Raw genomic sequence first — 26,638 nt, forward strand, 5'->3', positions numbered from 1 at the left:
CGGTGGGGAATGACACTCTTCAGAGGTCGGCCTCGAAAAGGGAAATACAGAGGAGATGAGGTCACAGCCAGTTTAATGTGCTAAAACCAACTCTGCAAAGAAAGGGCAGAGCCCTCAGCCCCAGGACCGCTGGTCCACTGTCTTCACATGCACTTCCTTCCAAGGCGCGAGTGGGTGGGCAGGCATGCTGGGATGTCTCAGGTCTGAGATCACTCGACAGGAAGACAAGCAGGCAAGGCAAGACTGTGCATTCAAAACAGCCTGACTTCTGGGCAGAAGAATGAATATATTAAAAATAGAATCCCCTTCAGAAAGAACCGGTGAGTTCGTACTGTTGTTCACAATGAAACGCAGCCTGTTTAATATAATTCCAGCTTCTTAAAATGAGTCTCGACACATATGTAACTGATTGCGGGGTTGAAAAACATCTGGCAACAGAAAGTTTCTGAATTGAAAAGCACGTGTGTAAGGAAGCAAGCTATGGGGGTGACTTCACTGCTGCCTTGCACTCTTTGCACTGCCCAGGCCACTATGCTCAAGGCCAACACCTGAAATGTCTCAGGTGTCGGGTGTGGGGCTACTGGCATCGGAATTAAGTCACGCTTGGCTATCTAGATAATGAGTTTAAGGTCAGCCTAAGCTGCGAGAGACCTTGTATCAAAATGGGAAGGGGAAAGATGGTTACTTTCATGCACCCGAGCATGGCGCCCGGTGTGCCACCACAGCCAGCACACTGCAGTGCTTTCACCGTAAGAAACGTGATGATGCTGTTCACGGTGTGAACCGTTAATCCTACAAACTTGTGAGGCAGAGGCAGGAGGTTCTCCGTGAGTTAGAGACCAGCCAGTCCAGTGTAAAGAGTTCCAGGTCAGCCAAGGCTACACAGACCCTGCCCCCAAAATAAACAAAACAAATGTATGATTATTACTAGCCAATGTTTGGTCTGTATGCCTATTTTAGAATTTCATATTACATTTATTTATTGGGGGGGTAAGCAGGAAAGAGTATGCCTGTAACGGTCAAAGGACAACTTAGGGGGTTAGTTCTGTTCCTCCACCCTTAGGTCCAAGGGGTCAAACTCAAATAGTTAGCCTTGGTTGGTATCAAGCACCGTAACTTGATGAGCTTTGCATACCTATTTTATAAACTTATATGCCAAAGGCAATATAAAATCTCAATCAAAAAGATGTCAGTGAAAACATGTTTAAGAAAACCCAGAGTTATCTTTATCTTGAATTAAAAGCCTTAAAAATTATTTTCCAAATTGCAACAGTGCTTCCCATGAAAACTAATGCTATGATTTGGATGAGTTGTGCACCTTCCCCAAAGGTCCATGTCCGGAGACTTAGTAACCAGTGAGACAATGTGAGAGATGATGTGACTTGTTTAGAGGTACAGATGAACGGGAAGACACGGGGAAGGGGAGAGGTATGTGTACCTTCCTTGGAAGTGATCACCATGGTTCTTGAGGACTCCATGAGTTGATTACCATGAGACTTGTACAACATCAAGGAGCATGGCACCCTACCAACTCTGGCTTCCTGAATTACATCATGAAACCTCTCCTTGTGTGTGTGCCCTTACTGAGATGCAACTGATTATGACAGGATGCAGTTGAAGGGGGCCCTCACTATGCTGTTTGATCTTGTGGTTTGAATAAGAAATGTTCCCCGCACCTCAGGCATTGAAATACTTAGTCCCAGTTGGTGTTGCTATTTGGGCAGATGAGACAGACAGACAGACAGACAGACAGACAGACAGACACACACACACACACACACACACAAACACACACACACACACACACATATCTCGCCTTGCCACACTTCCATTTTGTTATCTTGCTTTGTGTCTGCTGTTGAAGGTATGACCCCTCTGCTTCTTCCTGCTCCAGTTGCCTGCTTCTTCCCTGCCATTATGGACTCACTCTGGAGCCCTAGCAAAAATTAACTCTTTCTTCCATAAACTGCTTTTGGTCATAGTATCTCATCACAGCAACAGAAGAGTAGCTAATACACCCACACACATAACTTCAAACTAAATAAAACTTTTTGTTCACCCATGACTCATCTTAACCATTGTCATAACAATGCAAGCTGACCAATGCACCAAATAAAAATCTTTTGAAAGCCAACCATGGTAGCTCCCATCTGTAATCCCTGCATTTGGGAGGCTACACAGAGGATTATCAGGAGTTTGAAGTCATCTGAGCCTCACAGTGAGACTCTACTTCAAAAACAAAAACGGGTGTTTCTTTTCCAAGCTCCATGAAGGTAGACAACACAAAACATTTTAACAAGGATGGCGCTGGCCAGGAGGAACACACACCATCCCCCACCCGACTTAGTGTTCCCTTGGCTTGTATCCACTGCGCTGATTTCCACCCACAGTTAGCAGAACGCTTCTCCAAAGCCATATGGACCAAGACGATGACTCATCTGTCATCCAGAATTCCTTCTTCTAAGACAGGCCTGTACACATCCAATCACCTTCAGCACACTCAGCAAGCACACCCTCTGCTAAGCACAAGTATGTGCTCTGCAACATAAGGGGTCTGAAGTAGAGCACAGAACATGGGGCCCAGGCAGCCCTGACACCCGCGCGGTGCCAAATGGACACATTCCAGAGCTTTGAAGAAAAATCAAAACCGAAATGACCAGATGGGTTTTCAGGAGATGAAAACTGAAGCAGTTGGGAGACTGACTCACTTCACTAAAACAGGCTGGTGGTGATGGAAGAGGACTAGCTAGTCTCTGAGAGCACAGCTAAGACAAAAGCAAGCAGGAAAAGAGACGTGAGTCCACAGATGACTGACTCTGCCACAAGGCTAAATCTTTAAAGCCTTTTTTCTGTCATTTTTTATTCTTCACAGGTTTCTGACCTCCTTGAGATCCACCTGCCTCTGCCTCCCAGTGCTGGGATTAAAGGCGTGCACCGCCAGCAGCTTAAAACTATTTTTGAACTTCATACTTCATGTAATAACCTACAAAAAAAACCCCAGGCCCTATACCCTAGCCACGCCAAATACATAAACCCTCATGGCATTTTCTCAAATGTTACACTAAGCATTTTTACATCCAGTTATTTATTTCATCCTTTCCTAATCCATCGTCCACAATGAATCAAATGCACAGAACAGCATGGTGACCTGCCCAAGGTTACATACACACGTCTGGGAGGAGAAGAGTTAAGATTCAAGAGGAGCCGGGCGGTGGTGGCGCACGCCTTTAATCCCAGCACTCGGGAGTGAGTTCGAGGCCAGCCTGGTCTCCAAAGCGAGTTCCAGGAAAGGCGCAAAAATACACAGAGAAAACCTGTCTCGAAAAACCAAAAAAAAAAAAAAAAAAAAAAAAAGATTCAAGAGGAGCAGTCTGGCCCCAATACCCATTAGCTACCTCTTGAGGGGAATTTAATAGAGATAATGACCCCTAAAAGTACACAAATTTTATTCCACAAGGCATGAGCCCTTATGATTAAAGAACTTTAAAGGAATTACTCACAGGTATCAGCAAATCTAGAGCTCATCCCAAATACACACAAAAAGTATTTGGGAAATGAGTACAATAGTGTACACCTATATGCCACTGCTGGAGGTGAGTGTCACTCAGCTGTGAACCCTGCATGGGACTTGCCAGGCGAATTATGCCAACCAACTGATGCAATAGTGGTAGCCCTGCTTTGGGGGATAATAACCAACTGCTTTCTGATTGGATCTGAGGTTCAACCCCCAGAAAGGAATTCACCTTGGGTACTGTAAACTTGTTCAAAAGCCCAGTGGGAAAGCAACTGCTGCTGTTTCGCTAAGTGGACATGATGGGTTTTGTCTGTCAAACTGACTTCTTCTAAGTATTTATGTTTATGACCACGGGTTAGTGCCGCCATCAGGTTTGGTCAGAGAAGCTTCTGTTTGCCATGGGTGGCAGTTAAAGCTGTCAACTGTTCAAAGTGCTAAAAATAAGTGACTATTTAGAATTCATCCCTAAACAGGGCATCTGTGTTACCAACCTCTCCACACCCATGACCACATCCACTGAGGCTTAGAAAACACCACAGAACTGCAGTGTGTGCTGGCTACTTTTATGTCAACTTGACACAAGCCAGTATCTGATAGGAAGGAACCTCAATTGAGAAACTGTCTCCATACGGACTGTAGGCAGGCCTGTAGGTCATTTTCTTAATTAGTGATTGATGTGGCCCAGCCCATTGTGGGTGGGGCCACTCCTGGCTGGGACGATGGTCCTGGGTGCTACAAGAAAACAGGCTGAACATGCAAGTAAATCCATTAGCTCCTGCCTCCAGGTTCCTACCCTAACTTCCTTCTATGATGAACTGTGATGTGAAAATGTAAGCAAATCACTCTTGGTTGTGGTGTTTAATCACAGCAATGGGAACACTAATTAAAACAGGGTGAGAGCCAGAGGAAAAGGTGTGGAATGCCGTCTTCTAGGCATGACATGGCCTCTGCGCTTTTGAACTCTCTTATTCACACAAGACCTGCCTAAAACTGGGTCCACTGGCATTCTGTCCTGGAAAGGTTCACAAGGGTCTGCTACTCCCTGCAGACTCACAGGCAATTTAGTGGGGCTGCTCCAGGAGAAAGACATTTTCTTCAGTGGCGCAGCGGCTGGGAAGTTGCCCGGCTCCTGTAAATAAGCCCTCACCCACGCTCCTTAATTAAACACACAGGGCACACATAAAAAAAAAGTAAAAATGAAACAGAAAAATAGAATGGGGACTAGTTGGGGAAAGGGGAGCTCAGCTGGAGTGAGACAACAGATGAAGAGCAAATATGATCAAAACACATATTTATGTACAAAATTTCATGATGAAACTCATGTAAGTAATATGTAGCAATAAAGATATTTTAAGTACTCCTCCTAATATTAAGATGCTTTTCTTGGTTATTTGATCACAATGACGTACAATTTGAGTAACAGACACAAAAATCAAAAGGATTTTCTTTGCCTTTTTCTTCAAAGCTCAGAAAATGCTAGGCTGAGTCATGCCCCACTTGTTCTGTACCCACCCTCCCACTCAAATCCGTATTTTCTAAACCACATTTTTCTACCTGGGGAACATCCATCTTCAACTACATTTTGTGTGTGAATGTTTGCCTGCATATCCGCATGTGTGCCATGTACATGCCTGGTGCCCCAAGAGGCCATAAGTTCCGGGATCCCCCAGAATTGGAGCTACCATGTGTATGCTGGTAAGCAAACCCAGGTTCCCTGTAAGAGCAGAAAATGCTCTTTAACCACTGAGCAGACCCCCACTCACCTCCAAAAAATTAATCTAACCCTTTCTTTCATCAGGAAAACAATGTTCTCCTCCCCTGTGTCCTCGGAGAACCATAAAACTTATGTTTTCTCTTACGGTATTTATAGCTTCTTTTTTTTTAAACATTTCTTTACACAGCTTACTCCTTTCCTGAGACAGCTATTAGCACCTTAAAAAAAAAGTGTCTTAAACTATTTACCAAAAAGGAGGTCAAATAAACATCCTTGAAGACACATCCCTGGGCAGAAATTCAGAATGGAATGTAGTTGGTTATTTTACTCTTTGCTCGTTGGGGGCACCCAATGACACCCAGCTCCCAGATAATACATGGAGAGTTACTACTTATGAATGCCCGGCCTTAGCTTGGCTTGTTTCTAGCCAGCTTTTCTTAACTTACATGAGCCTGTCTATCTTTTGCCTCTGGGCTTTTACCTTTCTCCATTCTATATACCTTTCTTTCTTTACTTCTTACTCCATAGCTGGCTGTGTGGGCTGGCCCCTGGTATCTTCGCTCCTCCCCTCCCTCTCTCATTCTTCGCCTATTTATTCTCTCTGCCTGGCAGCCCCGCCTAGCAGACCAATCAGGTGCTTTAGGCAGGCAAGGTAACAATAGCTTCACATAGTTAAACAAATGCCAACATAAAAGAATGCAACACATCTTTGCATCCTTAAACAAATATTCCACAGCATAAAAGAATAGAATACCTCTTTAACTAATATTTCCCAACAATGGAATGGCTGGATCCTAAGAACACATAGCATCTCACTGCCCCCAAAAGGCCCCACTCTATAATCCATTGGCCTAGAACTCACCATGATAGCCCAGGCTGGCTTACAACTTGCTGTAAATCCCCTGCCTCAGCCTTCCAAGTGCAGAGATAAGAGGTACCCCCCCCCCACACACACACACACACATATTCGGCGAAGGCTACCATTTTTATAATCACCTTCCTCTATTTCTAGACAACCCCGGTGAATGAAAACACCTCTTAATTTAAGATGGTACACCCAGTGTAACCTCATCATAGACACCGTGGAACTAAGGCAATGGCTGCGGGCTTCCCTCAGGTCAAAGCTTTCACAGTAATGGTCAGCAGGCAGAAACTTCTTAAGAGGTGTCACTACACTGGGTTTCCATGTTGCCAAATTATAATGTGAAATAGACGACAGGTCTGAAAGAGGGGCAGCTGTAAAAACTATGAGAACCATCAAGGGTGCTAAAAGCCCAGCCTGCCCATGACCCACTTACCGTCTAGCAGCCAGTGTTCAGAGCTCCGGGTCTCCAGTTCTGACACCATTAGGCGTGTGATCACATGATCTGGAACCAAAAGACCTTTTTCTAGGTACTGCTTTGCCGTGTCACCAACTTCTGTTTAAAAGAGAAGAGGGAAGAAACACTCAAGAAGGCTTCCAAGATGGGTGTGTTGGCACGAGCGCTCAGCACTCAGGAGGCAGGGAGGCAGGAGGGTCAGAAGTTCAACGTCACCCTCAGCTACCAGCAAGTTCTGGGCCAACCTGGGCTCTATGAGATCTGTTTCCCAAACCCTGGGAGAAGTTAAAACACTCTTGACAGTTTTTAGCCTTTGGCTCCTCATCCATGACATGGCAGCAAAGTTGAAAGGAGGTGTAACAGTGTTTTAATATTGGTTCTTACAACGGGACTCTGTTGATTACTGAATGCCTGTAGATTATAAAAAGCAACTCTTTCAAGAGATATCACAGGCAAAAATACAAGAAGAAGAATGGCCAAGATTAAAATGAGGAGGGAGATGGGACACAAAGAAGCAGCACTGGAGGTAAGCCACAGCCTGGGCACCAAGGAACCAACAAAGACAGTAACAGGAACAAGTGTTCACCAAGCATAGTGCTGCACGCCTTAATCCCAGCACTTGGGAGGTAGAGGCAGGGGGATCTGTGAGCCTGGTCTACATAGTGAGTTCCAGGACAGCCAGAGCTACATCATAAGACACGGTCTTGAAAAAAAGCTCAAAATCCACCCACCCCACCCCATCCCACCCTGTTCACCCTCTCCCCCCACCCCCTCCAAAAAAACAGGTGTTCATCAGGCCGTGCAGGAAGACTGGAGAAGGCTCAACCATTCCCTGGGCGATCAGAGGCAAAGAAACCATTCCAGCTGGCACGTGACTTTAATCACAGCACTGGGGAGACAGAAGCAGGTCAATCTCTGAAAATGAGGTTGGTCTGATCTACAAAGCAAATTCCAGGCTGCTTAAGGCTACAGTTAGACCCTGTCTTAAAAACAAAACAAACGAACAACAACAACAAAAAAAACACCACATAGGTAGTAGGCATGATAGTCCATACCTATTATCCCAACACTCAAGGTAGAAGGATCAAGGGTTTAAAATAAGGCTATGTTAGAAAGACCCTGTCTCTAAACTATAACACACACACACACACACACACACACACACACACACACACACACACACTTTTTTCCTGAGCCTCGATAATCAGATGGTACCCAGTGACACAGTTGTAAAGGCAATTTGGTTTTATTAGTGGAAAGGATGTGCATTTTAAAACATACTTCAGAGAAAAACAGCTTCTTATATGTAGGAACCATTACATAAGACTGGCAGACAAAGGACTAGGTTAAACCTACACATTTCTAAGAACTGAACATTTTCTACAAAAATGAAGTCCTCTGCTGACCAGGGATCTGAACTAACAGCCACATACCCACAGGCAGGAAGTTCTTACAAAAACACAAAAGCATGCAGGCGAGATGGCTCAGTGGGGAAAGGTGCCTGCTGCCAAACCTGACCACCTGAGACTTCAACACCCTGGGACCCACAGGGTAGAGAGAACAGACTGCAGCAAACTGTCTCCTTACCTCCACTCATTCTATGGTACATACCTGCACACTAGGATGGATGGGCAGGTAGGCAGGTAGGTAGATAGGTAGATAGATTTCTAATATTAGCAGTGGGGGAAATACCTGAGAAGTACAGACAGATATTTATAGACAGACAAAAGAAGTAGAATATCTGAGGATATTACGAGGAAAATGCCTGAGAAGTATGAACAGATAGACAGAATAAGTAGACTATCCAAGAATATTACTAGGACAACACCTGGGAAGTATTTTGACCCTGCTCTCCTCTCGAATGTGCAGACCGGTTGGAGTCTATACTCATTCTCATCCTCAAGTGAAGCACCAACCACAGGCTGTGGAAATCTCCATGTCACGCAATCCTACTAATGTAGGTTGGCTAAAAACACAGGTCCATGTGGGCTACCCAGCCCCAGCTGATACATCTGCAACACAACCCCTCCACCTGAGACTCAGGGAACATCTCAGGAGAGGGAAGACAGCTAAGAGCCAAAGGAGCAGAAGTCTGCTGTAAGATTGTGCCTTCCAACGTGACAAGGAAGCCGCACCCACGAGATCTTGACAATACAGCTACCTATAGATAAGACCCGAACCGTGAGATCTCCAGTTGACTAACTCAGATGGGGAAAGCTTCTGGAACCTCACACATGGATGAAGAGTTACAGGCTGTAATCACTGATGGGAGAGGGAGAATCAAATCTTCTCTAGCTGTTTATCCAATACACAGGGGTCAGCCCCCAAAGCAAATACATACAAACACTAAAATAGATTCAGTGGGTTGTATTTATATATTCACTCATTCTTGTTTTCCCCTTTTTTATTTACAAAGGAGACAGAGTGTCCCTATGCAGCCCGGCTGTCCTATAACTCACTACATAGACCAAGCTGGCCTCAACTAGAACTCAGAGATCCACCTGCCTCTGCCTCCTGAGTACACCACTGCTCCTGACTGTATTTGTGTGCATGTGTGTGTGTGACAATAATAAAGAGGCCATGAATTTGAGGGGGTGATGAGAGAGATTAGAGGTGACAGAGGGATGGAGTAAATGATTAAATTCTATTAATTCAAAAAGAAAACACAGGTCCAAGCCAGGTATGGTGGCATATGTCTATAACCACAGCTGTTGGAGGATTAAGGCAAGAAGACAACATGGAGGCTACCCGGGCTACAGAGACCCTAAGATTTGTAGCTATGGGCATCTGAGATGGCTCAGTGGGGAAAGGTACTTGCTGTCAGGCTTAACCGGCAGGGAGATCTGAGGATCCCCAGGACCAAAATGGAGGGAGAAAGAAGTGACCCCCACAGGTTGTCCTCAGACACGTATACGCACATGTGCACATACCAATTTTGAAGGAATCACATTTATTCAACAAGTATTACTACGTGGTGGGCAGTACTTTGGATATACAGCAATGAAGAAAAGCTCCAACTTATTGATAACAACATGGAAAAGTTTCCCTGAGAACAATGACATCCGTTAGCCGAGTACCTAACACACCACAGCACTGTGCTTCAGGGAGTCCTTGTGCTATGTCCTAAGATCCTCATTAAGGTCCTCGCCTCCAGAGATGAGATGTGACAGCTTCATTGGCATAATTCACATACCACAAAATTTCCATTTCGTGACACACCACCCTGTGACTTCTAGTACATTCTTAATGTTGTGCAACTGTCACCAGAGCTGAATTAAGGCTTCTGTTGCTGCTGTTACTGCTCTTTGCAACTGAACACATCCATGGCCTTGTGTCTGAAAGGTGAGCAATCCACCACGGGTGAGCATTGGCGGCAGTTCCTAATTTCAGCAAGTTTTATATCCCAGAAACAAGTTCTATGCCCATTAGCAAGCCCAACTCCCTCCTTCCAGCACTGCCTCCCTCTATAACAAATCCTTTCTGACTCCATGTACACACACTCACATGCACACACGTGTGCCACATAGTGAGAGAGAAGAGGAAGAATTAGTTGGGGGAGAGGAAGGGGCAGAAAGACAAAGACGACAGACTGAGATTTAATTCAATACCGCATCTTCATGGTGCACGTATGAATGCACGAAAACCCTGGGAAAAGTAAATTTTACTCTAACAAAACAGAGCTCCTATCCCAAAGACAAGGCTGAGGCAGGTGGATCATGAGTTCGGTGAAGAGGGGCGGGGAGAATGATGCTGACAGGGTTGGGGATCAAATTCAGTTGGCAGAATGTCTGCTCAGCACACACAAGTCCCTGGGTACTACCACACTGGGGTGTAACACCTAGTGTGGTGGTGCATGCAGGAACCCCAACACTGAGTGGACAGAGACAGAAGATAAGTTCAAGGTCATCCTTGGCCATGGAAGAGATTGTAGGTCCATCTGGGTTACCCGAGACTCTCTTAAAGAGCTATTGTCACATATCCCAGATAGCATCTTGTTCAGAGGAGCTGCTGAAACAATGAGAATAACTAAGAATAAATGGCTGGCTAGATGACTGCCGTGTTTGTTAATACTAGCAGTACTGGGGGTGAACCCAGAGCTGTAGCCAGAAGTTTTCCTGTGTCCCGCCTGGCCCACAGTTGGGACAAATCTCTCCCACTTGCATCCCCCAAGTAAACAGACAGAGGCTTAAGTTAATTATAACTGCTTGGCCATTAGCTCAGGCTTATTACTGACTAGCTCTTACACTTCAATTAACCCATAATTCTTATTTATGTTTAGCCACATGTCTGGGTACCTTTTCTCAGTTCTGCCTTGACATCTTGCTTCCTCTGTGTCTGGCTGGTGACTCCTGACTCAGCTCTTCCTCTCCCCAGAAATTCTCCTGTTTTCCCCACCTATACTTCCTGCCTGGCTACTGGCCAGTCAGTGTTTTATTTATCAACCAAATCAGAGCAACATATTCACAGCATACAGAACGACATCCCACAGCACAGAGCCTCACAGATGTGGGCAAGTACACTATCACTGAGGATTTTACACCCCGGCCACTGGCCCAGTCCTAAAGATAAGAGGGAAGGAACAGAGAAGCACATGGGGCACACACAGCAGGTATCCAAGACATCCAGCATACATGGAGAAACTTCAAGCACTCAAAATGGAAAGCATACCAGTAAGACATGGGGCCACATTCGGAGGTGACTCTGAAGGGTGTGGCATTTAAAGCGGCTTGACAAAGGTCACAGAATAGGGCAATGACAAAGGAATGGGAGGCTGTGCCAGCCAAGCATAAGACAAAGGCCTGGCACAAGTTGCAGAAGCAAGGGAAGGAGCCCTTCGTCTGTCCCTTGAGAGAGTACCTTGGCTTGATCCGAACCAAGCTTAAAATAACCCTGTGGAAGACTTCCAGCACTCACTCCAATACGCAACTGACAGAAGGGTCCAAGTGTAGCACACTTCCAACTATTTCAGACATTGTGGCCTCCCTCTGAAGGATGACAGGCAACATGTCCACTGCCCTGACACAACACAGGACCCGTCTCTATGTCCACCCACCACAAAGACCCACCACCATCAGAACCTGCCCATGGAGAAAGTACACGAGAGCAGAGCACCTTGTCACAAGACAGGTCACCCCAAGAACTGTCCCTGCACCTGCCCTAGTCAGGTAACTCAGAATAAAAAGTACTCATTAAAAAGCTAATGCCAAGGCAGGCGGTGGTGGCGCACGCCTTTAATCCCAGCACTAAAGAGGCAGAGGCAGGTGGATCTCTGTGAGATTAGAGGCCAGCCTGGGCTACCAAGTAAGTTCCAGGAAAGGCGCAAAGCTACACAGAGAAACCCTGTCTCAACCCCCCCCCCCCAAAAAAAAAAGCTAATGCCAGCATGTTAGATGAATTACAGAGCTGATCCAACTTCCCAAGGAGTCCAAAGATTGCTTGCAGGCGATCTCCCTCTCTCTTCCCTCCCTCCCTCCCCCTCCACACTAGGGTGGATGCCAGATAGAGATAGGGTATCTCTAACACAGACTGGCCTCTAACTAGAAATCTATGTGCTTCATTCAACCTCTCATGTGTCAGGATTAGAGGCTGTGTATCACCTTCCTGGCAATTTTTTTTAAACTTCAAATTTACAGAGCTTAAGCCAAGTAAGCGGCTCATCCTTCCAAGATTCATACTTCCAAGAAAATGTCGTTAGCTCATGTGTTTGGGGTTTTAAGGCTGCCCACAATCATGGAAGCAACTAGTAGATTATTGTGGTTGAGTATACCACCACACAGCCAGCTGCAAATGGGCAGCATGCAGGACTCATTGTGAATATTCCTAAAATGAAAAGAAAATGCCTCTCTTTTTTTGGAACTAGAGAAGGCAGTGAGTGTATAGGGGGCACTCTTCAGAAGGAGCTTGAGAAACACAGAAACTCGGGAAGCTCACCCCACAACTACCTTTTTAATACTGTCACCTAAAACACTGCAGAGTCACTCAACACTCAGGGAAGAAATGAGTTCCCAATAACAGGAGTAATTTCAGAAGGATGTGGCAGTCAAGGGAACCCATACTGTCTGGGGCTGGTTGCAGTTGTTGGTCTTATTGCTTGAATAACATGTGATTGCACTAAGAACTCATTGAGCTGGGATGTGATGGATGCCAGGCCCTGCACCAGTCTACCACTCTGTCCCAGTGCTTCAAACTTTCAACAGCAAAATGCCATGGCAATGACTGTCAATGGGCAGAAAATTAAAGCCAGTGATTACCGCAATTGAATTACAAAGGCCATATATATAGTGAAACACACCTATAACCCTAATACTTGTGAGGCAAAGTCAGGACGGATTGCCATAAGTTCAAAGTCAGCCTAGTATACATGGCGAGTTCCAGGCACCTAAGGCTACACAGAAAAACGCTGTCTCAAAAACACAAGGACTGGCAGGATGGCTCAGCCACTAAAAGCACTTGCCACGGAGCCTGACTACCTGAGCTAGATGCCCGGGATCTACAGAGTGGAGAGAACTGATTCCCTCTAGTTATCCTCCATCATAGCCCCTCCAAACTTGGGGGTGTGGTTTTGGAAGATTTAGGTGACACAGCCTTGCTGGAGGAAAGAAGTATGCCATGGAGCACACGTGTGCACTGGGGGTGGGGAGCAGGCATTACAAGTTAAAAAGCTCACCTACTTCCAGTTTACTCTCTGAGTAGGCCTGTGGCGGAGGATGTTGAGTTCTCAGCTTCACGCTTCCACGATGCCTGCAGCTTACTGCCATGCCTCCCCGCCACAGACTCTCTTCTCAATAGAACCTTCAAGAAGATACCTGGGTCATGTTTTCTCATAGCAACGGAAAAGTAACCAATACAATGCTCACCTGTCTTTTATTGGCAAAAATCCACTTTTCTTCCTAAAGAACTTGGCCAGTTACACAAAAGTTAAAAACCACACAAAATTATTCTAACGATGAGTAACATCTGGCAAAATTTTATGGAAAACCAAGATTATAAGACACAGGGCAGTTGCTAGCAGGAACAGGGGCGGAAAGGGGACATTTAAGAGTTACCTAATGTTCTATTTCTTGGACTAGAAAAGAATACATAACTGCTGCCCCCTCCTGTCTCTGTCTTTGTTCTGACCAAGTGAGAGCAGACTGGATTCAGAAGACAAGCTAGTCAAATGTCTACCAGGCAGCAACTTCCCACGATGCCTGGCTGGGTCCCTAAAGACAAACTTTCTGTGCCCATTCAATGCCTCTGGGAAAAGATTTGGCAAGGAACCAATTCCTTCCCAAGGCTGTACACCCTCGAAGTACCAAACACAATGTGGAAGGGACAAAATTAGAAGAAACTGGGGTCCTCAAAGTATAGCTTTGTGGTCCTAAAGACTAAGCTCTTTCTCTTTCCATGTGCAAGAATATTTAAGCATTACTCGAAAATTACTGAGTCCTCCTATAAACTGTCCTTCATATTACTTTGCTAAATCTCTTCCAATAAGAAAATACACTTAGCCAAGCATGGTGACACATGCCTTTAAACCCAGCACTCAAGAGTCAGAGGCTGGAGGAAAGCCAGCCTGGTCTACATAGTTTCAGGACTACACAGAGACCCCGTCTCAAAAAATTAAAAACACTTAAAAAGGGGGGTCACGAGGAGGGAAATGCTCATCATAATATATACATGTCTGAAAGCTTTAGAAAAAGATATTTTAGAAAATCTTGGATTGAAGGGGTTTATTGCCAAGCCTGATGACCTGGGTGTGATCCATGGAACCCATGTGATGGAGAGAACTGGCTCATATAAACTGTCCTCTGACTGCCACAGTACCCAAGTGCATACAGAACCAACCACAAATAATGCCAAGCTGAAGAGAAGTTCTCCCATGGGGGGAAAAAAGAAACCAAGCATGGCAGCATATGTCAGTAATCTCATTGCTGAGGAGGAGGTGACCAGAGGCCTCCTGGAGTTTGCTGTCCAGCCCATTTAGTTTTAATGAACCAGCCCTAGGTCCAAGTGAGAGATCCCGTCTCACAAAACAAGGTGGACTACTCCTGTGAAATGACACCCACACTGACCCCCAACCACCCTTGTACAACACACAGAAATACTGCAAGTCCAGGACCAAGGATGTACTCCATCTGCGGTGAGCTTGCCTGGCAGGCAGAGCCCTGAGTTCTATCTCCCTGGACTACACAAGCAAGACATGGTGGTGCACACCTGTAGTCCCAGCTTCAAAGGTGCATGCGGGAGGATCAATCACAAGTTCAAGGTCGTACTTCACTACAGAATTTCAGGCTAGCCAGGGCTACGTGAGCCCCTGACTGTAAGAAAGGCTGTCAAGGCTGGGGAGATGGTCTAGTGGATAGAGCGCTCACCACGCAAGTGTGAAGAGCAGAGTTCCGATCCAAGCATCTGCATAAATGGCTGGATGTGGTGGCCAGCCTGTGGCTGCCGAGCTCATCAAGAGACAAGACATCCCTGGAGAATTTGGCTAGACCAACCCTCATCAGGAAGCTCTGGGTTCATTCAATTTGGAGGCCTGACTCAAGTAAAGATGGCTAGAAATCAAGAAAAACTCCTTGTGACACCTTCATGCACATCTACACACGTGAGGAGGTACACATTTTACCTACACACATGCACACAGTCAGGTTGGGCATGGGGTGACCCATACCTCCAATTCATCACTCAGAAGGCTGAAGCAGGATATCATCATGAGTTTGAGGACAGCCTGGACTACAAAGTAAGACCCTGTGTCAAAAACAAGATAAACAAGCCCAAGTCCTTTAGAGGTAGAAATTCCTAAGTCATTTTAGCACTTAACTCAAATGAGTCTTTTGAGACATCCAGGACCCAAGCTTTGGTCAGCCTTGTTTAAGAGAAGGCTTTCCATCCTTGGTACCACAAAGACTTTAAATTGCCCCCCGACACTTGCTACTGAAAGCTATGAATAAAATTCTGAGTCTACTGCAATGATAAATAAAGAACATACACTCTATAGCCAGACTGCCTGCGCTCAAGTCTCAGCTCTAACAATTTTTTTTTTTTTCGAGACAGGGTTTCTCTGTGTAGCTTTGGTGCCTGTCCTGGATCTCACTCTGTAGACCAGGTTGGCCTCGAACTCAGAGATCCACCTGGCTCTGCCTCCCGAGTGCTGGGATTAAAGGCGTGCGCCACCACTGCCCGGCCAGCTCTAACAATGAAGGCTACTATGAAGGACTTGGATCACTTTATGGTAGTGGAAATGGAAATGGCTGTGCCTCACTATGTTCTGAAAGACCTGGAATGAAGCCTCTTTGCAAATGATTCCTCTTTGCAAACTGCATACAAGGGTATTGAGACACTTTGCTCCTGAGTGCCAGTGGGGGCTCTATCCATCTTACAAGAACTCACTGAATCACAAATAATTCTCAGTCAGCACTATTCCTAGCCTCATGTTTTTAAGGAAGAAACTGAAAAAGTAACTTCCCGGGGGGGGGGGGGGGGGTTAAGTAGCTAAGAGTACTTGCTGGGCAATCATGAGGACTAGAGTTTGGATCCCAGCACCCCTATAACAAATCAAGAACCCCACAAATGCCTTTAACTCCAAAGTCCTCTTCTTGCCTTCAACGTGTGCATGTGTGTGAGCCAATGAAAGGGCTCAGCAGGTAAAGGCATATACCACCAAGCCTGGTGAGCTTTGTTCGATTCCCAGTACCCACATGGTAGGAGAGAAGAACCAACTCCTGTAAGCTGTCCTCTGACCTCCACGTACACTGTGACACAAAACAGGGCCATACGCATGTACTTTTAAAACCTTTTTTTGAAACAAAATCTTTAAAAAATAACTTGCTCAATCAAAACAATTCAGTCAATAAATAGCAAAGACAAGACTCCAACTCAGGCAGGTTGGCGCATTTTTTTGTTTGTTTGTCTATCTTTCAACCTTTGAAAAAGTCCCCAGTCTATCTGAGATAGTCTCCCATTGCCTAGACTGCAGACTAGATGGTTTTGGAAGTCACTGTTCAAGTAGAAGGGATACAACCATGTCAGCTCCTTGGTTTCTCATTTCTACTTGTCCAAATCACTGTCACTCCCCAAAGCCTCCACTGAAAACCCTACCTGCAAGACTTCCCCTCACCCTCCTCTTCTACTTCAAACTAGGAGCACCCTCACCCTGCTGGGCATGGTAGCACATTTAGAAGGCAGATGCAGGTAAATCACATATCAAGCTCCAGGCCAGCCAGGACTACAGGTATAAAAATTTAAAAAAAAAAGAAAAAGAGAAAGAGAGAGAGAGAGAGAGAGAGAGAGAGAGAGAGAGAGAGAGAGAGAGAGAAGGAAAGAAAGAAAGAAAGAAAGAAAGAAAGAAAGAAAGAAAGAAAGAAAGAAAGAAAGAAAGAAAAGAAAGAAAAGAAAGAAAGAAAGAAACCCTCATCAACTCCTGGCTAACTAAGCCTAGTCCCTAGGGAGACTAGAAAGAAGGATGTTCCAGCTGGGCGGTGGTAGCACACGCCTTTAATCCCAGCACTCAGGAGGCAGAGCCAGGAGGATCTCTGTGAGTTCGAGGCCAGCCTGGGCTACCAAGTGAGTTCCAGGAAAGGTACAAAGCTACACAGAGAAACCCTGTCTCGAAAAAAAACAAAAACAAACAAACAAAAAAAAAAAGAAGGATGTTCCACTGGGCTAAGTGGATGGGGAGTCCAAGCTGCACTACACGCCCCACCCCTCAGCCCCACATAGGTCTGTGAACCCACCTGCCAGTGTCTGTGGTCTGCACACTTGCCTGCCACCACGGTACACCTGCCATGGCCACAGTTGACTCAAATATTATGACTGGCCAACAAACCCTAAGGGTCCTCCTCTCCAGCACAGGGATGAGGGTGCATGCCACCACACCTAGCTTTTCATGTGGATCCTGGGGATCCAAACTCAGGTCCCCCTGCTTACATAATAAACACTTTACGCCCACTCAAACCCACAGCTGACTTACGTCAACAGTTCAGAGCTGCCTCATCTGCACACAAAGAATGAAACATTTTATCTATGACAAAGCTTTCTTTAAACACCACCTTCTAACCCAATTCTTTGGCAAGCTCTGAGATTACTGAATTAAGCATTCTTTCACCCACGTAGATGACATAAAAGGACATTAAGTGCATTCTGTCAATCTCGCAAAGACTATTTCAGGCCTGTACAAACTAATGTGGAAGATTACCACAGGTTACCTACATCTAGAGCCGGACCACAAGAAGCTCTTCTTGGAGCTGACATTCATCAACACCCACAAAATGATTGTGTCCACTCTTTTCTTTTTTTTTTTTTTTTTTTTTTTTTTGGTTTTTCGAGACAGGGTTTCTCTGTGTAGCTTTGCGCCTTTCCTGGAACTCGCTTTGGAGACCAGGCTGGCCTCGAACTCACAGAGATCCGCCTGGCTCTGCCTCCCAAGTGCTGGGATTAAAGGCGTGCGCCACCACCGCCCGGCTGTGTCCACTCTTAAAGATCCTAAACTCTTTTTTTTTTTTTTGTTTTTTTGTTTTTTTGAGACAGGGTTTCTCTGTGTAGCTTTGCGCCTTTCCTGGATCTCGCTTTGTAGACCAGGCTGGCCTCAAACTCACAGAGATCCGCCTGGCTCTGCCTCCTGAGTGCTGGGATTAAAGGCGTGCGCCACCACCGCCCGGCGATCCTAAACTCTTAGGACTCCCATGTATCGTCCTAAAGATACACCTACCACTCCCAAACTAACATGTAGTTGCCCAGGGTTCTATTTGACAGCACAAAGAAAATCCAGCTGCCTCTCTCCGGCCTGTGCCTTCTGCTTCTTGGTGTCTGCAAGGCACAGATAAGGTTTACCTACAAAATACCATGCCAGGAGACTCTCGGGCTTTTCTAAAAGAACATGACAGAGGTTGATTTATAAATTACAAATTTAAAACTTAGAACTCAAGAATTTAATCCTCTTCATTCTTATTTTAGGACATCATATGTTATGTTAAAGATCCCTGTGGGACCGAGTCATGCCTCTGTACCTTCCCATTGAGGTACAGGCTTAGGTGACATTATTTAGGCTGAGGGAGTAGGGGTAAGAACACTGGTATTTAGCCAAAGAAAGCTATTGGACTCTGTTGCCTGTATGGTAAAATATACAGTTATCTGAATCTGTTCAATCATTTATCCCTCAAAATCAGGTCAATGATAAAAGAAAATTTGTTTTTTAACCTACATTTAAGCCAAAATATATGAAATCACTATACCACTTAAAATTAAAAGGGAAAGAATTTGTAAGTGATTCGCATCCCACCAATGCCTTTTCAAAGATTGGGATGATTTCAGAATGCTCAAAGGAGCAAAAATGACCCAAGGACTGTCCAGTTGAGAGCAGCAGGCATCTGGGTACATGATTCTGATCTCAACTCTCTGCCCAAATGGTCAGATACTGTCACTCATTAGATCCTCAGATTTTCCCATCTACCTGACACATTGATTATGGAAATTTAGATCCTTGGACATTGAATGAAAGTTGCAGGGTACTACCCACTTCCACCCAAATAATTCCTCAAAGTACACCAGCTTCCTTTTATCCACCGAGGTTCCCACGATGTGAGAATGATTTTAATGACTAAAGAGAGTCTGTTTTCATGGGCAGACAGGCACCAACCACTGTAGCCTTCTGGATTCATGGTGTGGAGTTGATTAGAACTCAGGCCTCACACAACTGTTGTCTCTTTAATGTTCTTCCCATTGTACTGTACCTGGAGAGTTTAGGGCTGGTGCTTTGCTGGGCCCCTCCCCTCTTCCTCTCCAATCAGAATAGAAATTTTCATGCACTTGAAATAAGTATTTTGTAGTCTGGGCCCAAAAATGTGTCGGCAAAGGGTATGTTCCTCTAACAGCCAAGGCATCAAGACACAGGGAAAACAGCCAGGATTCTGGACAGTCCATGGCAGACCATGACTGAGAAAGGGATCCAACACCCAAGCACAAGAGGCTCCTCTGCAGAGCCTCCTCCCATATAGCACATCAACCATTTGACCTTTCCTATCAATTTGATGAACACAACAGTACAAGCCCTCATTTTTAGAAAACTTAATAAATCATAAAGATGATAGAATTTCACAAGCCAAGCCAATGCAGATGTCAATGTCCTGAGTATTTTCTTGGCCCAGGACCAGAACACGTGTCCTCATAAAACACAACATGAACATCTGGTGCAGTACCACACGCTGCCTCTCAGGCAGTCAAGAAAAACAGAGGCAGCAGAAGACTGCAAGGAAAAAGATAAGGACAAGCACCCTGGAAGTCAGCCAGAACGTGAAGCTGTGTATGTAGGTCCACAGTATTGAAGCATCTTTTCAGGCTCATACCTGCACATCAGCCAGGTACCCATCATACCAGGCACGACAGTCCTGAGAAGTGGGATTATACTTCCTTCCTTCCTGGCCCTCTCGGTTTTCTCTGCAAAAGCCTCCCTGTGTGTAACCTGATCCCAGTCCAACGACTACCCCCATTCAGAGGACAGTGAGGAATTTCATTTTTAATCTGACCCAAAGTCATTCCTGGCCATGGCAGCGGGCTGACAAACAGTTGGCGGGGCCACCCCCTGAGCAGGGCACATCTTGGCTGTGGATCAGGAAGAGAAGCCACTGTTCTCTCAGCCATCTGTGCAGGTGGTACAAGCGGCCACAGCTGCCGAGGCATGACTTTTCCCCTCTCTGTCCTTCAATTTTCTCATCATAACCTAGTGGAGAACTGAAATCACAAACCAGAAGTGTGCCCAGCACAGCCTCTCAAAGCAGGCTGAAAGGGCAGGCAAAAGCTGATGCTGAGGACTTCCCACAGGATGTCCTCAGCCACTGAGGTACTCGCGCAGGTCAACCAGCAGCCAGCCTTCCACAAAAGCGGTTGGCAGCAACGGCAACCAGCAGCAGTCACTGAGCACTGAGGACTTGGCTGGAGAGATGGCCCTGCAGCTAGGAGCTGTTGAGAACTGTTGCTGGCCTTGCAGAAGACCTGGGTTCGGTTCCCAACATTCACGTCAGGCACTTCAAATAATTCCACCTCTAGGGAATTAATTTGAGACATCCACAGGAGTCTGCTTAAAGGGCAAAGGGATTTATTAAGAAAGGAAAATAAGACAGAACAGAGGAATTGTCACAGGGTCCTGGAAAAGGTGAGGAATGGTCCCACACTGTTCTTCCACACCTGAGACTGTCCCAGCATCCAAGTCCCAAGAGGGAGCAAAGAGAGCTGCATTCATGCATCTCAGGTCTTAAGGGTCACTGCAAGGTCAATGTACTTCAATGTCATAGGCAGGTAGAGCGGTTAGTTACCTGCTGGTTTCTAGAGCTATGCTTCAGGGTCATAGAATAAGTATCTGCCACAGGGAATCTAATGCCGCCTTCTGGCTTCTGTAGGTACCTACACACATGCGGCACACAGCCAAACAGATATATACATGAATAAAATAAATATAAGATCTTTTAAAATAAATAAACAACAAAACAAAATACTCAAGACTGACCAGTGGCCGTCTCTCTATGGCATAAGGCTACTATGATTTTTCTAAATGTGTTAGCTGGGCATGGTGGTACACAACTGTAATCCCAACACTAAGGCAGGTGTGTTACAAGTTTGAGGTCAGCCTAGGCTACACAGTGAGATCCTATCCCTGGGGGAAAAATAATTTTACATAAAAACCTACACACTTGATATTATGCTTGATCCCCCTCCTTTTTTCTTCTTGTTTTGTTTTACTCTGTTGAGACAGGATCCTGGTCTTGCTGTGTAGCCCTGGAGGGCCTCGAACCATAGTCCATGCTGGTGTCAAACTCAGCCTGTCAAATGCTGCCATCTTAATTTCTAAGTGAAGCTATTTCTGTTGCGGCGAGACTGTGATGCCTAGGCTGTTCTGGGTTACAGGCATGGTCAGGTCTAACAGTCCTTTCCTGTTGGGCGGTTGTGGCGCACACCTTTAATCCCAGCACTCACTCAGAGGCAGAGGCAGGTGGATCGAGTTCATAGCCAACCTGATCTACAGAGTGAGTTCCAGAACAGTTAAGGCCACGCCACACAGAGAAACTTGGGGGGGTAGGGGGCGGGGAGAGCCTGCTCCTAACCCCTAAACCTGGCTACAGTTTCCTTTCCTTCTGTAAGAACTAGGCTACGGGTTACACTATTCCCAGTTTGCAGTTTCAAAAGTAGAGATAGAACATGTTTGCAAACGCTTGGCTTCCACATGATGGATCCCAGGGTCTACACTGCGGACATGTCACTAGAACAAAGCTTTCAAAAGGCCTTCCCTGCCTACTTCCTCATACAACTGACTCTCTCCAGTTCCAGTCTGTAGTCTTGCTTCACACAAGCACTCCTTTCCTGTTCTCAGGGGAAGAGCTTCACTCAGCTGAGTCACTTAAAGCCTCATGGAACCAGATGTCCTATCATTTTTTTTAGTTAGTTATTATTTTATGTGTATGAGTGTTTTGCCTGTACATTATTATGTCTGTGAATTATGTATGTGCCTAGTGCCCACAGAGACTAGAAGACAGCACGGGATCTCCTGGAAGTGGAGTTACAGTTGTGAGTGACCATGTGGGTGCCAGGAATTGAATCTGGGCCCTCTGCAAGTGCAGCCAGTGCTCTTAACCACTGAGCCACCTCTCCAGCCCCCATCATCTTTTTTAAAACCAAGATCTTGTTTGCATATGCCCTTTTAGGATGGCCTGAAACTAGCTAGCTAGTGGTCCTCCTGCCTCAGCCTCCCAAGTGCTGGGATTACAGGCACACACCACCATGCTTGACCCATCAATATTTTTCAGTGGTGTGAATAAAGAGCAAGAAAAGGAAGTAAGAATGAGAGGTGGTGGTGGTGATAAATATAAAGCTAACAATGCAAAATGATGATGATGATGATGATGATGATGATGATGATATAATGATGATAAATATAAACTAACAATGCAAAATCTACCCCAGGCAAAGAGAAAGGTAAACCTTGAAGCTAGCAAATGTATCAGAAGGTAAAGGTGCTTGTCACCAAGACTGACAACCTTAGTTAGATCTCTGGGACCCACGGGGTAGAAGTAGAGAACTGGGCTCCATAAGTCCACACACAATAAATAATAAATATGAAAACAAATGACAATAAAAAAAGAAACTCAAAATTTGTAAGGGTCCTTTCTTTCTTAGAGACCCTTATGGGGAGGATAGCTCTATCTAAAATTTTAATGCAGTTTTTAAAATGCAAGTGTCAAGGCTCCCAACTCCTTCTGCTTCCTCTAGTCTAGCTGTTCAAGGAACACAATCAGATGGGTGTCTGAAGCAGCGGACAGAGGCAGGGTTTACTGGGGGAGCCTGGAGGGGAAAGGACTCTGGGTAAGAAACCAGCAGATACCAGAAGCCTGGAAGTGAGATGTGCAAGCAGGGGAGAGCAAGACAGCCATGTGCAAACCTCTGGGGCAGACAGGGCAGGGCATGCCTACCGGGTGTGCTAGCCATGGTGGACGGCTGTCTAACAGACCGTGCTAGAATGTTGCTGGTAACAGGCTCAAACTCCCACTGCCCTAAACCTTCGATACAAGCATTTCATTATCAAGGTGCTTTGAGGGAAGGAAGTTACAAGAACAGTGTCCAACATAGGATGAAGCCACGCAGGAAAGAAAGACTGGAAAATAGAAGTAAGTAAATGCCCAGGCAACAAGGAAATCTGAAGGAAAAAAAAAGGGGGGGGGGGGGCTAAAGCAGTGGTTCTCAACCTTCCTAATGCTGCGATCCTTTAATACAGACAGTTCCTTATGTTGCGGTGACCCCCCCAACCATAAAATTATTTCATTGCTACTTCTTAACTGTAATTTTGCTACTGTTATAAAATGTAAGCATCTGTATTTTCTGATGGTTTTGGGCAACTCCTGTGAAAGGGTCATTTGATCCCCAAAGGGATCTCATTTCAACCCACGGGACTAAAGCTACCTCATGAGGGATGGGCCTGAGTCAAAGGGGATGGATATAAGTCCATCCTGTCTTTTCTTTGGGCTCCATGCTAAAGAATTCTTCCACAGGCTATATCCCTGACCCTTCAAAGTTCACTAGGTCAGCCTTGTCCTTGAACTAGTTAAGCAGTCATGGCAGGCCTTTAGCTTGTCATCCTCCTGCCTCAGCCACCCAAGCAGCTGATATTACAGGCTTGTACCATCATGTATTTTAAGACTTATTGGGGATGGGAGGGGGATGTGCATGTAAGTGTCAGGTGCCCATGGACACTGGGTGTTAGATCCCCCAAAAGCTGATAATAGGATATAGGCAAATGCGATCCACTCAGTGCAGTAACAGGGAATTGAACTCAGGTCCTGTGGAATAATCTGCGCTCTTAACCACTGAGCTGGCCTAACTTGCATCTTTTCAGTGTTAACAGACAATGCTGGAGGACCTGAGAACAGTCCATGCTCTGTTAGGACCAGGCTGGGTCGCCACTCACATCTATTCCCTTCATATCACTTCCTATTGTGCCTCGTCAGAATGACTCAACATGTGACCAGGATTTGTACTATGATTTAATAATCTCTTGAAATCTCAGACTAAACTGGCCCGGAAGCAAAGGGAAGAAGAGGGAAAAAAAGCACTGGATTTCATCTTGAAATTGTCAATCTCACCTCACTGACTAATCTAAAGATGGATTGAGAAAATGCCCACAAAGACCCAGTAAACCCGGTGCTGGAGAGACTGCCCCATGGTCAAGAGTACTAGCTGTTCTTGCAGAAGATACAGGTTTGATTCCAGCACCCACACAGCAGCTCACCACCAACACCTTCACTCCAGTTCCAAAGGACCCAATGCCCTCTTCTGGCTTTCTCAGGAACCCACCCAGCATGCAAGTGGTAGACAGACAGACAGACATGCAGATGAAACACTCATATGCATGAAATAAAATTAAACAAAAAACAGTAACAGTTAACTGCCAGCCTGCTCTGAGGGACCATTCATTCCCATGGTTATGTCTATTCCAAAAGGCTCCTACTAGAGATCCCAAAGTGCTTCCGCGCTAACAGATGGCCTGTGGGGTACCAGCCCCTTGACTTCAAGCCATGAGCTTACTCTAAACAAGTCTCTGGTCTCCGAATCCGCATTGCTCTTTCAAAAAGAGCACATACCTGAAGCCGCATGCTCTACCAGGGAGACTAACTTTACAGACACTTCAGAGTGTTCACACTTACTCCACTCCCGGAGAAAGGAGGAGACAACACAGACACACAATTCAGAACTGCCCGGGCTGCTCTCCAAAGGGTGCGTGAAGAGAGTGACATCGTCACTACTGTGACTTCCCCCTTTTCCTTATTATAAACCAGGACACCTAAGAGCCTCTGGAGATGACTACAGCCCAGGCAGTGCACGCGCCTCACCAGCCAAGGCAGCGACTGATAAAGCCGCCAATAAAATCAGTTGTTGTAGAGGCGCTCCACCTCATGGGTATAAATAGACTCCACTGCACTGCAGCTTAAAATGTCAAACAAGTCCCACAGCCACCCTCTGATCTCCACACATGTGCCGCAGCGTGCACATACATGTATGTGCCAATGTGCACAAGTTTAAATTTTTTCATCTTAAGAGGCTAAAGATATGGCTCAATGTTTAAGGGCGCTGGCTGCTTTCTGGAGAATTTGGGTTCAATTCCCAGCACCCAGCTGGAAGCTAACAAGTATCTGTAACTCCAGTCAGTTCCAGGGGATCCAATGCCGTCTTCTTATTCCTGGAGCACCATGGCACACGTGCTGCAAACATACATGCAAGCAAAACACCCGTACACATAAAATAAATGACGATACCGTTTTTATGCCCACTTTGGTGAGGTTTAGTCTGTTTTTCCCTTTGTCATTTATATGACCTTCTAAGAGCAGCAACTACACTTACGTTGTGTCGATATCAATAAAATAAATCTGTACTGTGAAAAGTATAGAGTTGGGTGTAGTAGCACACATCTACAATCCTAGCAACTTGGGGAGGCTGAACCAGAAGACAAATGGGTTCTAGGCCAGCCTGGTCTAGACAGCAAGATCTTGTTTCAAAGAGGAGGAGATAGTGGTCACAGTGAGACCACGATAGCAGAGACTGGGTCCTCAGAGGGAGCAGTCATGATGGGGTCCTAAACAGACCACTGGTCTGCACGGCCTAACATGTGGGCCTTGCATAGCAGAGTGTTGAGGATTCCACACCTTCTTTCTTTCGGTCTCCCTTCAGTGGCCACTCATCACTAGACAACCAGAAGTGCCAGCCATGGTGACAGGCTGGCATTCAACGCTAGCCTAGCCTACGTAGCTGAGTTCCTGGCCAAACTGAGCTACAGAGACGACTTCCAAAACAATAAGAAGGAAGCTAACAGCCGCAGAACCAGAACTACAAAAATATTCTCATAAGGTCCAGAAACAAGCCAGCTCCAGTGCGTTCCTGGCTTCTGTCCCTAGAACATCCTGCAGCCGCCAGCAGCTCCAGCTCGAGCTCAGCCACCATCTGTGACTGCCTTTCAGAGTCATAGCATAGAAGGGAGAGCAGTTTCAGGCAGCAGGCTGGGCTTGGCAAGGCTCCTCTGCACATCAGCCAGGATAGTCAGGGCTGCAACACGACATTCAAAACCCCTCGAGTGTAAGACGAAGATTCCCAGCCTCCTGCCTTAGCCCCTGATAGCCAGACAGATGTCAATGATGGGATAGATTACAATTTTCCACTGAGGTCTGTGTGACAAATACACTCTACACCCCAGACAGACCTTGAGCTCAGGTTTATTTCAAACTCCCAGCAATCCTGAGCCTCTGTAATAATAACTAGTCCCTGGACAGATACCAGATGCACACTCAGCAGGCCCATTTATTGAAATATTTTTCTTTTTTTTTTCTTTTTTGAAATATTTTTCAATACGAAAACAAATACCAAAAACTAAAATAAAAAGCTACAAAAATTCTAATTCAAAACAGGGCTTAACCTTGCACTTCAACTCAACTCTCAAGTTTCTTGGGTCTGGTCTTTATTTAAAATTATTTTAACTTCTAGAGCCTTTGAGATGATTTGGTGGGTGAAGATCCTTGCCCCCAGGTACCACACGGAGGAAGGAGAAAACTCCCCCAAAAGTTGTTCTCTGGCCTCCATAAC

The 26,638-nt window shown here is 45.7% G+C and overlaps 1 protein-coding gene across 3 annotated transcripts in view; it reads right to left on the reverse strand.

Moving 5' to 3' along the window:
- Ak4 (adenylate kinase 4) overlaps positions 1-26,638 on the reverse strand; it is a 62,893-nt gene that overhangs the window by 16,957 nt on the left and 19,298 nt on the right. For all 3 annotated transcript variants that reach the window (XM_052718047.1, XM_052718049.1, XM_052718048.1), the window contains one exon: positions 6,527-6,646. In XM_052718047.1, the coding sequence (XP_052574007.1) occupies positions 6,527-6,646 (120 nt within the window). The remainder of the gene's footprint in view (positions 1-6,526; positions 6,647-26,638) is intronic.

The sequence above is a fragment of the Peromyscus californicus genome, unplaced genomic scaffold (assembly GCF_007827085.1).
Source record: "Peromyscus californicus insignis strain IS unplaced genomic scaffold, ASM782708v3 Scaffold_5__1_contigs__length_169319896, whole genome shotgun sequence".
NCBI lineage: Eukaryota > Metazoa > Chordata > Mammalia > Rodentia > Cricetidae > Peromyscus > Peromyscus californicus.